Below are 13,879 nucleotides of genomic sequence, written 5' to 3'. Positions count from 1 at the left end.
TTGCCACTCCTCACGAGTGGATGGTCATATCAACACAGGGTTTTCATTGAAAGACTTCTTATGATGTCTAGTTGGTTGTAATTGAACAATCAACACAGGGTTTTCATTGAAAGACTTCTTATGACGTCTAGTTGGTTGTAATTGAACATGGTGCCGTTCTGATGCCCAATATGGCGGCCAAAGTGGCCATCTTGAAATTCTTTTATTGCTACTCATTGGATGGCCATATCAGTATTGGGTTTTCACTGAAAGACTTCTCATGGTGTCCAGTTGGTCCTGAGTGAAATTGGTTCTGACGTTATGTCAGGGCAGCCATCTTGAAAGTTACTACTCCAGAATGGATGGTCATAACAGCATGGGTTTTTACTAAACTACTTCCAGTGATGACATAGGGTCCTAAATAAAAATAATGAAAATCTGATGTCTAATGTGGCCACCATGCCATGGCAACCATCTAAAAAATCTTGTTATCACAAGTGTCCTTGAACCTTTTTGTTATTTTTTTATATTACTTATATATATATATATATATATATATATATATATATATATATATATATATATATATATATATATATTATTTTTTAAGCAGAAGACTTATAATGATGTTCAGTTGGTTAAAATGAAAAAAACACAGATATGACATACAATATGGCCACCACAGCAGCCATCTTGAAAATCTTGTTATTGCTACTGCGGAATGGAAAGATGTATCTTGAAAATATTACCTCTACTTATCCCCAGGTGGATGAATATATCAATATGGAATTTTCAGCAATAGACTTCTTGTGATACATAGTTCATCCTGAATGACGCTGGTACCAATGTTTGTACATCCAGTATAGCTGCCATGATGTCTGTCCCCCTGAGTGGATGATTTTTGTGACATGGGGTTTTAACCAAAAGATCTCTAATGATGACCACTTTGTCCTAAATGAGATTGGTGCCAAGCTGCCATCCATTATGTGTGCGACAGTAGCTAACTTGAAGATCTTGTTATTATTACTAAAGAATATCAGAGATGGTTTCAGTCCTCATCAGTGAAAAGGAAGAACTGATCTTATTTTGAATTCCTTGAAAATCTTTTTGCCCAATAAAGCATCAGTCTATTTGGGGGACTTGTGTTTCTACATACATCAGTCATTTTGAGGGACTCCTTTTTCTACATACATCAATCTCATTGAGGGACTCCTGTTTCTACATACATCAGTCTCTTTGAGGGACTCCTGTCTCTACATACATCAGTCTCTTTGAGGGACTCCTGTTTCTACATACATCAGTCTCTTTGAGGGACTCCTGTTTCTACATACATCAGTCTCTTTGAGGAACTCCTGTTTCTAAATACATCAGTCTCATTGACAGACTCCTGTTTCTACATAAATCAGTCTCTTTGAGGGACTCCTGTTTCTACAGAATATGGTAATTGCCATTTGGCTGAGTGTACAGGTGACTAAAATGGTTAATCCGACCAAGTTTTGTCTTTTGTTAGGTAAAAAATAACTTGAACTCCTCCATTTAGATGATCTGGCTATGGACTATGAGAAGTACAAAGTTCCTACTGACACCTTTTAAATATTATCAATTGAAAAATTGATGAACAGTTGCACAATTCATAAATATTTATGATAACTAATCATTATTGTGCTTATCAGCTTGTTTGAGAGAAGTGGTGGATGTAAACAATGCCTTGCAATCAGTGCAGATATGCTCCTGATTGGTTAATTCTTTCTGTACCACTCAGATGTGTATGCACTGCATATATTGTGCCTTGGCTTGTGACAGATAAATCTGCTGATAAACAAGCACTGCTGTCTGCTCTAGTGGATATATCCACTTGCCTGTTAAGTGCTTTTGACTTAAGTAATGATCAGATCTACTCTGCATGTTTATGTTACAGTGTAATTCGGGGGGCCCCGAGTGGCCGAGTGGTCTAAAGCGCTCTCCATCATGGATCACTGCCATCTCGCCTCTGTCTGCATGGGTTCGAGTCTCAGGCTCGGCCAGTGTGGATATGTGAGAAAGCTTGCCGGTACCTTCTTGTGGGTCGGTGGTTCTTTCCGGGCTTTTCCCAGGTTCTTCCTCCACCATTAATACTGGCCGCCATGTATAGCCTATCTTGTGCTGAAAAATGGCATTAAACCCTATAACAGCAACAGCAACAGTCTAATTCATCAACAATGGGCAGTTAAAAATCATTCATCCAATAAGAATAGAGTTTACAAATAATGATTCTTGCAGTGATATACTTAATATGATTGTTATATGCAGGGATTTCATGGAATTGTGTAGTTGATACATGCAGCTGTTGACAATGAAAACAGTGGCTATTGTTAGCAATTCAGACTAATAATTTTTAGGTTTTTCCAAGGATAAGATTGTTGATATTGATTTAGAAAGAAGTGTTAGCAGTGACATTGAAGTATCATCTTTGCCCAGTCTGTTAGAAATCAAGACAGAATCAGATGTGGAAGATGGTGCAGTGTGGACTGCATGGTTTCAGTATATAAAACATTTATTTATAAGGAAAATAACAAAAAATGATTGGCTTATATTCCCAAATCATCAACTTAATGTAGACATTCTGTTGCAGCATCATCAGCCCAGAAATCAGCTGCAGTATTGTCCCCAGCAGCCATGCAGAGCAATGAATCACTACAGTTGTAGTTAAAGAGTTAATCAATTAGTGTCATTGGCAAGTGTCAAATGGACAATATAGCTACCAGAGCAGTAATCTTGAAAATCTTGTCGCTGCTTCTAAGGGATGAATGGTCACATCATCATGGGGTTTTTGTATGGTGTCTAGTCGGTCCAAGATGAAAATGGCATGGATTTGACATCCAGTATGGCAACTAAGCATCCATCTGGAAAATTGTGTTCTTAGCACTCCTCTAGAATGGATAGTCAAATCAGCATGGGGTTGTCACCAAAAGACTACTTATGATGTCTGGCAGGTCATCCTGGTAAACAAAAATTGTGCCAATCTGATATCCAATACGTAACTACTTCACGCAGATGGAAGATCATATCAGGATTGGGTTTTCACCAGAAGACATCATGTGATGTTTTTTAGTGAAAAATGAAAATGGTGCCAGTCTGATAGCCAGTATGGCCACCATGGCAGCCATCTTGGCAATCTTGTTATTGATACTCATCATAATTGGAAAATCATATCAGTTAGGGTTTTCACCAGAAGAATATTGTATCTAATTGATCCTGAATGAAAATGATGCTGGTAAGATCACTAATTTGGCTGTCACAGTTGCTAATTTTAAAATCTTCTGGATTAAGAATATCAGAGTCTGGTGAGTGATCTCATGCTAGCTTGGGCCTCCTGTTGACCCAGCTACAAGTTCCCAGGGCCTGGGTGTAGGGACTGCTAGTTGCATGAATAACTTGCCAAGAAAGCTTATATAGCAGTAGCATGTGATCTCAGTGATTTCCAAATTACAAGCCAGAGTTGGGACCCTGAGTGAATCTAAGCTGACTTAATAATTAATTTGCCTTCTTATGTCAAGTAAGGGTGTGTGTGTGTGTGTGTGTCTCTCTCTCTCTCTTTTCTCTCTTCTCACAGTACACATTTTTAAGGGGCCCTGAGTGGCCGAGTGGTCTAAAGCGCTCTCCGTTACAGATCACTGCCATCTCACCTCTGTCTGCGTCAGTTCGAGTCTCGGTTCGGCTAATGTGGGTATGTGAGAAAGCTTGCCAGTAGCTTATCGTGGGTCGGTGGTTCTTTCCAGAGTTTTCCCGGGTTCTTCCTCTACCATTAATACTGGCCGCCATGTATAGTCTATCGTGTGCTGAAAAATGGCGTTAAACCCTACAACAACAACAACAACACATCTTTAAAGGGTGTGGCTTGAGAAAGGGGCCAATGCTGGTTGCATGAATGACTTGGCCTTTATTCATGGAGAGAAATTGTATATGTGGTCCTATGTAAGGGATCATACTAGTTTCCAAGTTATAACCAGTGATTGGACATCTTGTTGATGAGAAAAAGACACTGGCATTACCATGGGTATTGTATCTTAGCAGAATCAATACATTTTATTGACCTGGGAAGGACACTGCCTATAGGCATCCATACTGACCACTTCTTGAACCTGCAGCATCAATAAAATGCTTCCAGCAGCATGTAAGGAGGAACTATGACAGCTCTTTTGGAAACTGTTTTTTTAGAAATAGCCCAGAAATGAGGTGGAGGAAAAAAACATAAAACCGTATTGCACATCTGCAGCGAAGTTTTGATCCCATAATGTTTAGGCAGATATATAAATTTCGTTTTATAATGTAATGATTTCATCCTCATAATACAGCTTGAAAATACCTCCATTTAAAACAGAAAAAGGTAATGTGAAATCTGTAAGAGTCCTATTTTTCAGATAATAGTGCATTTTACAAAGCTTTAATTTAAAATATAATTGACACACTCATTTAAAGTCTACATTTATTCCATCTTTATTCTTGAATCTGACCATCTGTGACCAGTAGTTTGTGCAAAGTCTGGTCAATAAATATTGGCTTTTCACTGTCAACACCAGGTAGTCATTGTTATTCAATATAGGTATATAGCAGAGAATAATCTCTGGATAATATGTCTCAGCTTGTAATTTGCATACAGACCTTGAAAGGGAGTAATTTTACCAGTGAAACAACAGATTGCAGAATACAAAATCTGAATGAATTTCTGAATTTAGTAATAAACAAAAATCAATAAAGATGATAGAGGAGAAGTGTCAGTGGATTTAATGCAAACATCATATAATGAAGTTTAGACAAAATCCAGATATGGTAAAACGCCCACTTAAAGATCAGCAGCTTAGAATCTATTCAACATGATTTGGTATGAACATTGTCTCCAAAACTAAATGCTTTTGTGTTTTGTTTAATCTACTTCCTTTTGTACAGAGTTATGCCCCTTGTTGGGGATATTCTTGCCTTTACATGGAAACTTGGAATCTTGCTTACAGGTAGTAGTACAGCTCAAAAGCCATTTGAGTATTTGATAGAATTTGGTAAGATCATTGTCACCTAGATGTACATTTTTTGTTGTTTCATCTACACCATTTTGAACAAAGGTATAGCTCTTGTTAATCAGCTTAATATACACTGGAAGTTGCTTGTAATGAGCATAGTAAACATATTCTGATTCAGTTTCAGAGATGTGTGACCTATCTACTCCATTTGGGGATATTATGGCATTTGTCAATGAACTTCATGATTTGTCATTCATACAGGTGAACTTCCCAGCCTGGTGGGTTTTCCTCCAAAGATGAGCGATGTCTTCATCCCCATCCCCAAATCCCTAATTGATATTTCCAGTGTCCTCAAAATTATGATTAAAAATTTACAGAAAGTTTTGGAGTTTTTATTTAACGCTTTGCTTTCAGTGTAGTACATTTATGGTAAGACTATGATCATGTGATTGCTGTGAACTAGCTTACCTTGTAAGCTTGTCACTTTACTAGTTAATTCGACAGGCAATAACTTGAAAGTAATCATTGGATTATAGTGTCAACAGTAGTTGGAAGGGATTAAAGACCTTAGTGGATTATGATTTGATTACTATAGAGATCAATTAGCAAGAAACAGTATACATAATTTATCTCCTTTCAGCTGGGTCAGTTTGATTTTGGTGTTTTAAGTTGTCAGAAGTAATTCAGAAAATTTTCAAGATGTTAATGGATTATGGGTAAATTAGTTGTTACTAAAGAGCTGGCTTACAACTTGTTGTTTGGCTTCACTATTTAAAGTTCTAAAAACTATTTGACCACTTTGCACATGGTTTTACAGGGCGCACTGTGACAGCCAAATATTAAGCAGTCTTACCTAAAATATTCAGGCTTAACAGAATTTGATCAATTTTACTGAAAGCATCCTTACATAAAGACAGTTCATGCTGGCATGCCATCAGATATGCATTTAGATACCAAAAATAGACAAGCCGTAAAATGCTTGCCAACTTGGGGCTCTTCTTTATATTGGTGAAAATTAAATTTTACTTGCCAATAGAACACTTATTACCATCTGTGCTGCATTTTAAACCAAAGTTTCATATCTTCGCATGTTTCCTTCTCACACATACTGTGAGTGATGATTGAATTGGAACAATATATTTAAAGTCTTTTAATTTAAAAAATGGCATCTATTCGTCAGGCATTTTTAATTAAGCTTTAAAAATTGCATCCAACCCTCCCCTCAATTAAATGTTACATCCTTAAGGTTTAGAGGAGACTTAGTTGCTTTATACCTACAGAAATTTGCTTGGCACAGCTGTTATAAAACTGATTAGGGTTCCTTATGAATCAGCCAAACCCAGGATCAATTATTTTAAAATGGAATTAATTAAGTTTCATTTTTGTGAATTTTCATTATAATTACAACTACAGTGTGAGCCTGCTATAGCGCGCTCCATTATAACGCGAATTTGGATATAACGCAGTTGTGGCGTGGCTCCCGAAATTTCATATACATGTATTTTTCTTGTGCACAAAAAAAATCATTCTTAAAAAGTATGAAAAAAACAAAAAGTTGCTTATCATTTTGGGGAAGAGATTGCGTATGAATAATACAAGATGATCGTGGCTTGGCTCCTGAAATTTTATATGCATTTTTCTCGTACACGAAAAAGTATTTTCTTCTTAAAAGTAAGAAGAAGAAAAAAAAACCGCCTAAAAAGTTTATTCTGGGATTGCAAAGGTCTTCACCAATGTCACAAACTTGGATTGTTTTTCCTTATTGGCTGCAAAACATACCATGTGGCTTTTTATTTTTTGGCGACATTGTTGGCTGTTTAAATGAAAGGAAGCTGCAAACTGGATATAAAATGCACTGAAATTTATTTATTGTTACATAAACAAATTCTTTGTCCATACTGACAAACCATCTAAACAGTGCATTGTTATATCATAATCTGCTTATCTTGACATCAAGCATGAGTGATGTATGTTGTGGATATATCCGCTTTTTTGTTGTTGACATTTCTGGTAACAGAGATCAACCAGATGAGGCATTGTCTCTTAATCAATCTTTCATTGGAACGTATTTTAAAGTAAATCTGTTTCGTTATGGTTACGTGATTGTGCTATGTTTTTCCACTGAATTCAGACCAGTATGATGTGTTACAAAATTATTGCATATTTTAAAGCTGTGTATGTGCATAGTTTTGATGGAATCACTTGTATTGTGGATTCAATGTACAGTTGAACCCGGTTATGTCGCCGGCCTAGGGGTTTGCCAAAAAGCGTCGAGATAACCGATGATCGAGATAAACGAAAACCAATATGGCGGCAATATATTAACATGTGCTTGAAATTTCTTTATGTACATGATGTGCGTTAATAAATGAGACGTGTTTTTGGAGGTTTTTTTACACAACAGCGTTGCCGCAATTTGTTTGATGAAGTGATCGGCATGCTATAAAAATGTACATACATGTTTGCTAACAACAAAAGGCATATGTGCACCAACTAACAGCAGAGATTTACCAGTATACAATACAAACCACCGTCGATTCTCGATACATACCTTTATTATATTCTCCAACATTGCAAACACAAAGATCGCTCACAAAATCACAAAAAACGTGCGTGGTGTAGTTCGTTTTTACAAAAAGCTAACCAGTGTCAAAATTAAATTCGCGAGTCATTTCACTCTGACACAGCTCTGAAAAGTATCGTACATGTGGTTACTATGGTTTCTTTACAAAGTCTAAAATGCTTTGTTGCTTTTTGCCTTTAACAGTCTGCCTGAAAACAAATGCTTCAATATTATTTATGCTGTCTAAAACAGTTTCATCTCCTACAAAAGAACCATACCATCAAATTTTCTGTAGCATTTCTACCACCTCACCAGCTGAGGGAATTGGTTCCAAATCTTCGTCAGCATCTTCTTCATCTTCTTTGTCATTGCTGCATGCAGATGTGCTTGCCTGTGCTGACTGCACACTTGATACAATGTCTTCATCGGTGATCATGCCATCAGTAACGACGTCTTTGTCGATTTCTATGTAATCTCGGAATTCCTGGACAGTGATGGCTAACTCCTGTGCCTCCTCTTCCAAGATAGCATCTGTAAGGCTTGATTTTTCCGCCACTTCCGCGAGTTCTTCTGCGGCTGCATGGCACTGCCTGAAACTCATCATCGGAAATATCCTGAATGACGCAGTGCATCCAGCAGTGCATTTGCGACATTGGCGAAGCCCAGGACGATCCCAGGCCCTGCATTGGATTGGTACACATGGTAATTACTGAACACTTACCCAATTGTTTTTACAACTAGGAATGAAAATCATGAAACGTGAATATCGACTGCAATAATCGTCCTTCAATATCACACACTCTACCGTTTGTTTGTGTTAAAAAATACTTAGATAAGATGCCCACTAATATAAGACGCACCCTGGGTCAGGGGTATGTAAAACTTTGTATAAGACACGTCCTATATACGCGAAAATACGGTAGTGAGATGGTGAAGTGGCATCGATAACTAACATTTTCAAAAGCCGGCGATTGGTCATGGAGATCGAGATAACCGACGTTAAGTGGCAAATTTGGCCCTCTTTCGTGCTCGAGATATTAGGGTTCGGCGACATAAAAGAATCGACATAACCGATGAGAAAATGCTAAGACAAAGAGAGAATCTGGTGGTTCCACTTCAAAAACGTCGACTTAATAGAGTTGGCGAGTTAACCGAGGTCGAGATAAGTGGGTTCGACTGTATATGATGAGGTTCGCAGGTGAGTACACGGTGTTGATACTATTCATGCTGTACATTAGACATTTATATATAAACAGGATTCACGTATATGTACCAATTCATGGTTCTCTAAATAAAGTGAACTATTATATTATGTCTTCTTTGTTTTCACTACAGGTGTATTTCTCATTTAACATGCATCAATTTAAGATGGCAACTGTGCCGACGAAGCACGTACTTTACCGCCCACATTTATTACACCCCCCCCCCATTTTTGGGGGAGTACGTTTTCTTCAGCTAACTGGCTTGGTTGCATATAACACGGTTCAGTATATAACACGGTCGGGTTTTATGGCTCCCAACTACCGTGTTATAGCAGGGTCACACTGTATATTGACTCTCTTTTGAATAGCATATTTGATTAAATTACATTACCTTTGTACAATAATAAATCATTTTTCAATTAATTTTGATTATATTTTAAAGTCAAAATATATATTTCTGCCATTTATGCATTTCAGGAATGATAGAGCAATATTTACAATATACATTCCTAGCTAAGTTAGTGTTGGGAATTAGTTAAAATAGAAAGATCAATGATTGGTTCATCATAATTGATGTACAGATGATTTTAATCAGTTGGAGATATTTTCTAATGTTTTTTTTCTCAATCTCAAATTCTGTAAATGACTAAGATTTGAAAGAATTTAATATCCAGCCTAGTTTTAAGCTTATATGTACATGAAACTGTAATTATATTGCAATTGGCATGTACTCCTTATTACAGTGTATTTTGGCTTGGATAAAATTACAGTTGTGATCACAAACTGACGTGTTACAATTCTATGATTACTTATAAAAAAGTAATCGATTGCAGATGACTGATTACAATTACTTTTGAACTATGGTATATATTTATAGGTTACTGTATTTGTATGGGAAAATATGAAATTTTTTTAATGGAAATACAGCACGACCTTGGGAGTGCATTATATCCATCTGACAAAACGAGTTCATATTTTCCCATACAAACACAGTAACCTTTTTATTATGTGTTCATTTTCTTATTATACCCAAGGCTTAATTAAATAAACAAAAATACACTACAAGAAACAAAGTAACTGAATGTATGCCATATTCCAAACTAAATACACAACTGCAGATTTATCATTACACAATAAGAACATTATTAGTGCGCACATAACTCTGCCCAGATAAATTTTTGAACTTAGTTGCGCGCTAGACATAACTTTCGAAAGAAAATGTCATTTTGATCTACTTAAAATTGAAATTTGGAGTCATGTTATGAATGAAAGCACATTGCAACAACTTTTCCATTTGATCTGGAATGAGTAGATTTTGGTATTTTTTTCGAAATTTTGCAATTATGGACTAGATTTATCTGTGCAAATTATTCATGAAACATTGGATTTCAGCAGCATGGGAGAAACGTGTTGACATCTGCAAGTATGTTTCTATTCTGCCATTGAATCTTCCAAATCATAATGTGGGAAAAATATGAAGTCTTTCAGTTGCAATTATCAAAAAGAAGCTATGGAATTTAATGTTTATTTCATTTTGAGTGCAGTAAGGAGGATGTGATTGCACTTGGAATATAGTCAAAATTACAGTACAATTTCGAAATGTTTAATCAAGCTTGAGAACCCATGACATGGCTCATGTAATTTGGATTTGCAGAACTAAGAAAGAAGATTTTGAGGAAATTCAGGATGTGTCTACTACAAGAGTGCACATGATTTGTTTACAGAGTAGTTCCTAATACACTATTGGGCACACGTGAGTTCAATATGAAGTTGCACTCGAGTGCAATATCATAAAAAAACTGAATGATTCTGACAATGTAAAGTTAACAGAAAAAAATGAGCATATAAAAATCTTGCTCACCAGTTGAGTCCAACTTCATACTGCTCAGACCCAAATCTGCCATCACATAATGTGCTGGCAGGTCTAGGTCACTGCAGCTTGTTAGGAGTAATCACACAACATAGATCCAGATATGGTGATGCATTATGCGATAGCAGATCAGAGATTTCGTTGTTTGTAGTCCAGCTTGTGAGTAAATATTGTATATTGTTTTTTATGTGTATGATTATAATTAGTTCATGCATAAAGTTTCCTTTTTGTATATAAATAGTGGGTTTTGTTGTTCTTCATATTGACTACAATAATCTTTTTCAGGATGGCTCCAGAAGTAATTTTATGTGAAACATTAAAAGACACTCCATATGACTATAAAGCAGACATCTGGTCATTAGGTATGTAATTTGTGTGTGTGTGGTAGGGTACATATATATATATAGTACTGCTCCTTTGTCCATCTTTCAGGTTTCTCCCACAGTGTTGTTTCTTTTGTTCCTTTTTCAGGCCTCTAAGTTCCAGGAACATTTTGCTTGTTACCTTATGCATTGTGCCAGCATCTGCTAACTGTTTGAGTTCATTGTTGATACTTCCCCAAAACTGCTGGAAGCAAAGTTGTGAAACTTGGAACACAGAGGTCAAGATGGTCCTAAATGAAAGTGGTACCAATAGAACATCAAATATTACTGCCATGGTAGCTTCCATGAAAATATTGTTATTGCTGCTTGGCCTAAATGATGAAGGTGTTGACATCAGCTTCAAATAGAAGATGTGATGCTGCTGTATGAAAATGGTGTCAATCTGACATCCACTATGCAGTCATGGCAGCCATCATGAAAACTTTTGTTATACCAGTCACAGAATTGACTGTGTCACTCTTTCCTTGGGGAATGTTTTCAACTTATCACTGGACTCCTTGAAACCATTGTACACAAATAGTTTTCTGGGAGTACATCTGGAGGGATCATTTTCTTATAAAGCTAAAGCCGAATGGTGAAAAGTTGAACGAAACGTCAACAAAATGAGCTAAAACTTAACTTAGTTGTGACATGGAATATGATAAATAAAGAAAATGGGAGTTCAAAGACTCTTGGCTGTAGAAGTTTCCTTGCTTTGAGACCAATGAAGATTGACCAATTGTATCTTGTAATATATGCAAGAGATACCCCTCAACTGCAGACTAAATCATGGGATTGTTTGCAGGACAGGTTATCATGAGGAAAGACACACTGTTAACATGCAAGAAAGGTGGAAAGCACAATACATGTTGGTTAAACAAAGGTCCTGGAACAAGGCATCTCACACATGAAGCCAAGCAGCCGAGTTTTCAGCCCAAAACACAACTGTGTACAAGCCAGTCTGAACCTGAGCCAGTTGATGTGGACTATCTGCAGGATATCTATGGGGACAGTAAGGTCAGAACCGAAGTGAAGCAGACCATATCTTCTGATCAGTGTTATATTCAATAATCAGTGTGAACTGATATGTTTGTGACCATTTAACTATTTCAGGGTTAATTTTCTCCTTATTTGAATTGCCAGCATTCTGGTTCAAGAAACAACCCCCCACCAACAAATTATTTATTTGCATAAACTTTATTGTTTTCTCACATCTGTAGTCTAAGTATACCTTTAACAGTAAATGTTTGACAAGTTGAATATCCAGTATATTTTACATGTCACAGATCCACACTGCATGCATTAAATGGTGCAGCTTAATAAAGGTAAATATTTTAACAGTACTGTCTTCTTTTTTACTTTGAAAATACGGACCAGTGCATCTTTATATGGTCAGTAAAGCGTTTTAATTTACTTGTCCACAGACAACTTAATTTTGACAAAATTTCTTCACTCCTGAACCAACATTGCCATCATGGTGGCCATCTTGAAAATCTTGTCATTGTGACTACGCCTACATGAATGATCAGATGAACGTCATATTTTCACTGAAAGATCTCTTGTGGCATGTACATAGTCTGAAATGAAAATGATGATGATCATACATCCATCATGGCCACAATAGCAGCCATCTTGAAGATCTCATTGCAGCTTCTCCTGAATGGATTGTCATAATGGCATAGGATTTTCACATTTTATGGTGTGTCCTGTATTATAGTAGCACATATATGATCTACCATTATGACCACGACAACAGTTATCATCATATCTTGTCATGACCACATCTACAGAGCAGATATGCGTGTCAATATGGGGTTGTCATGAAAACGCTTGTGATACATAGATGGTTATGTTAAAATGACGCTGATTCGACCTCTGAAATCACTGCCCATAGTTGCCATCATGAAAACATTTGGCCAATTCTTCTGAATTGATGGTTATATCAGTATAGGTTGTTTACATCATGCTTTAACAATATGTAGAAGGTTCAGATTTAACAATATGTAGAAGGTCTGGATTTAACAACATGTAGAAGGTCCAGATTTAACAATATATAGACGGTCTGGATTTAACAATATGTAGAAGGTCTGGATTTAACAATATATAGAAGGTCCAGATTTAACAATATGTGCAACGTCTGGATTTAACAATATGTGGAAGGTTCAAATTTAACAATATGTAGAAGGTCCAGATTTAACAATATATAGAAGGTCCAGATTTAACAATATGTGGAAGGTCCAGATTTAATAATATGTAGAAGGTCCAGATTTAACAATATATAGATGTTCCAGATTTAACAATATATAGAAGGTCCAGATTTAACAATATGTGGAAGGTCCAGATTTAACAATATATAGACGGTCTGGATTTAACAATATGTGGAAGGTCCAGATTTAACAATATATAGAAGGTCCAGATTTAACAATATGTGGAAGGTCCAGATTTAACAATATGTAGAAGATCCAGATTTAACAGTATATAGAAGTTCCAGATTTAACAATATATAGAAGGTCCAGATTTAACAATATGTGGAAGGTCCAGATTTAACAATATATAGAAGGCCCAGATTTAACAATATGTGGAAGGTCCAGATTTAACAATATGTAGAAGGTCCAGATTTAACAATATATAGAAGTTCCAGATTTAACAATATGTACAATGTCTGGATTTAACAATATGTGGAAGGTTCAAATTCAACAGTATGTAGAAGGTCCGGATTTAATATATAGAAGGTCCAGATTTAACAATATGTGGAAGGTCCAGATTTAACAATATGTAGAAGGTCCAGATTTTATTAATATGTAGAAGGTCTGGATTTAACAATATGTAGAAGGTCAAGATTAAACAATATATAGAAGGTCCAGATTTAACAATATGTACAAGGTCCGGATTTAACAATATGTAGAAGG

General features: G+C 36.2%; 1 protein-coding gene across 2 annotated transcripts in view; it reads left to right on the top strand.

Annotated features, from left to right (window-relative positions):
- LOC149794732 (serine/threonine-protein kinase 10-like) overlaps window positions 1-13,879 on the top strand; it is a 202,508-nt gene that overhangs the window by 50,484 nt on the left and 138,145 nt on the right. For both annotated transcript variants that reach the window (XR_016422186.1, XM_089964351.1), the window contains exon 5: window positions 10,894-10,970. Coding sequence is in view for 1 of the 2 variants with exons in the window: in XM_089964351.1 (XP_089820477.1) it covers window positions 10,894-10,970 (77 nt within the window). In the remaining variant the exon portion in view is untranslated. The remainder of the gene's footprint in view (window positions 1-10,893; window positions 10,971-13,879) is intronic.

This window comes from Sinohyriopsis cumingii, chromosome 7 (assembly GCF_028554795.1).
Source record: "Sinohyriopsis cumingii isolate HCF-2022 chromosome 7, ASM2855479v2, whole genome shotgun sequence".
In the NCBI taxonomy this organism is placed as follows: Eukaryota; Metazoa; Mollusca; class Bivalvia; order Unionida; family Unionidae; genus Sinohyriopsis; species Sinohyriopsis cumingii.
The sequence above is the reverse complement of the archived record's forward strand: the minus strand, read 5'-3'. Positions and strand labels throughout refer to the sequence as shown.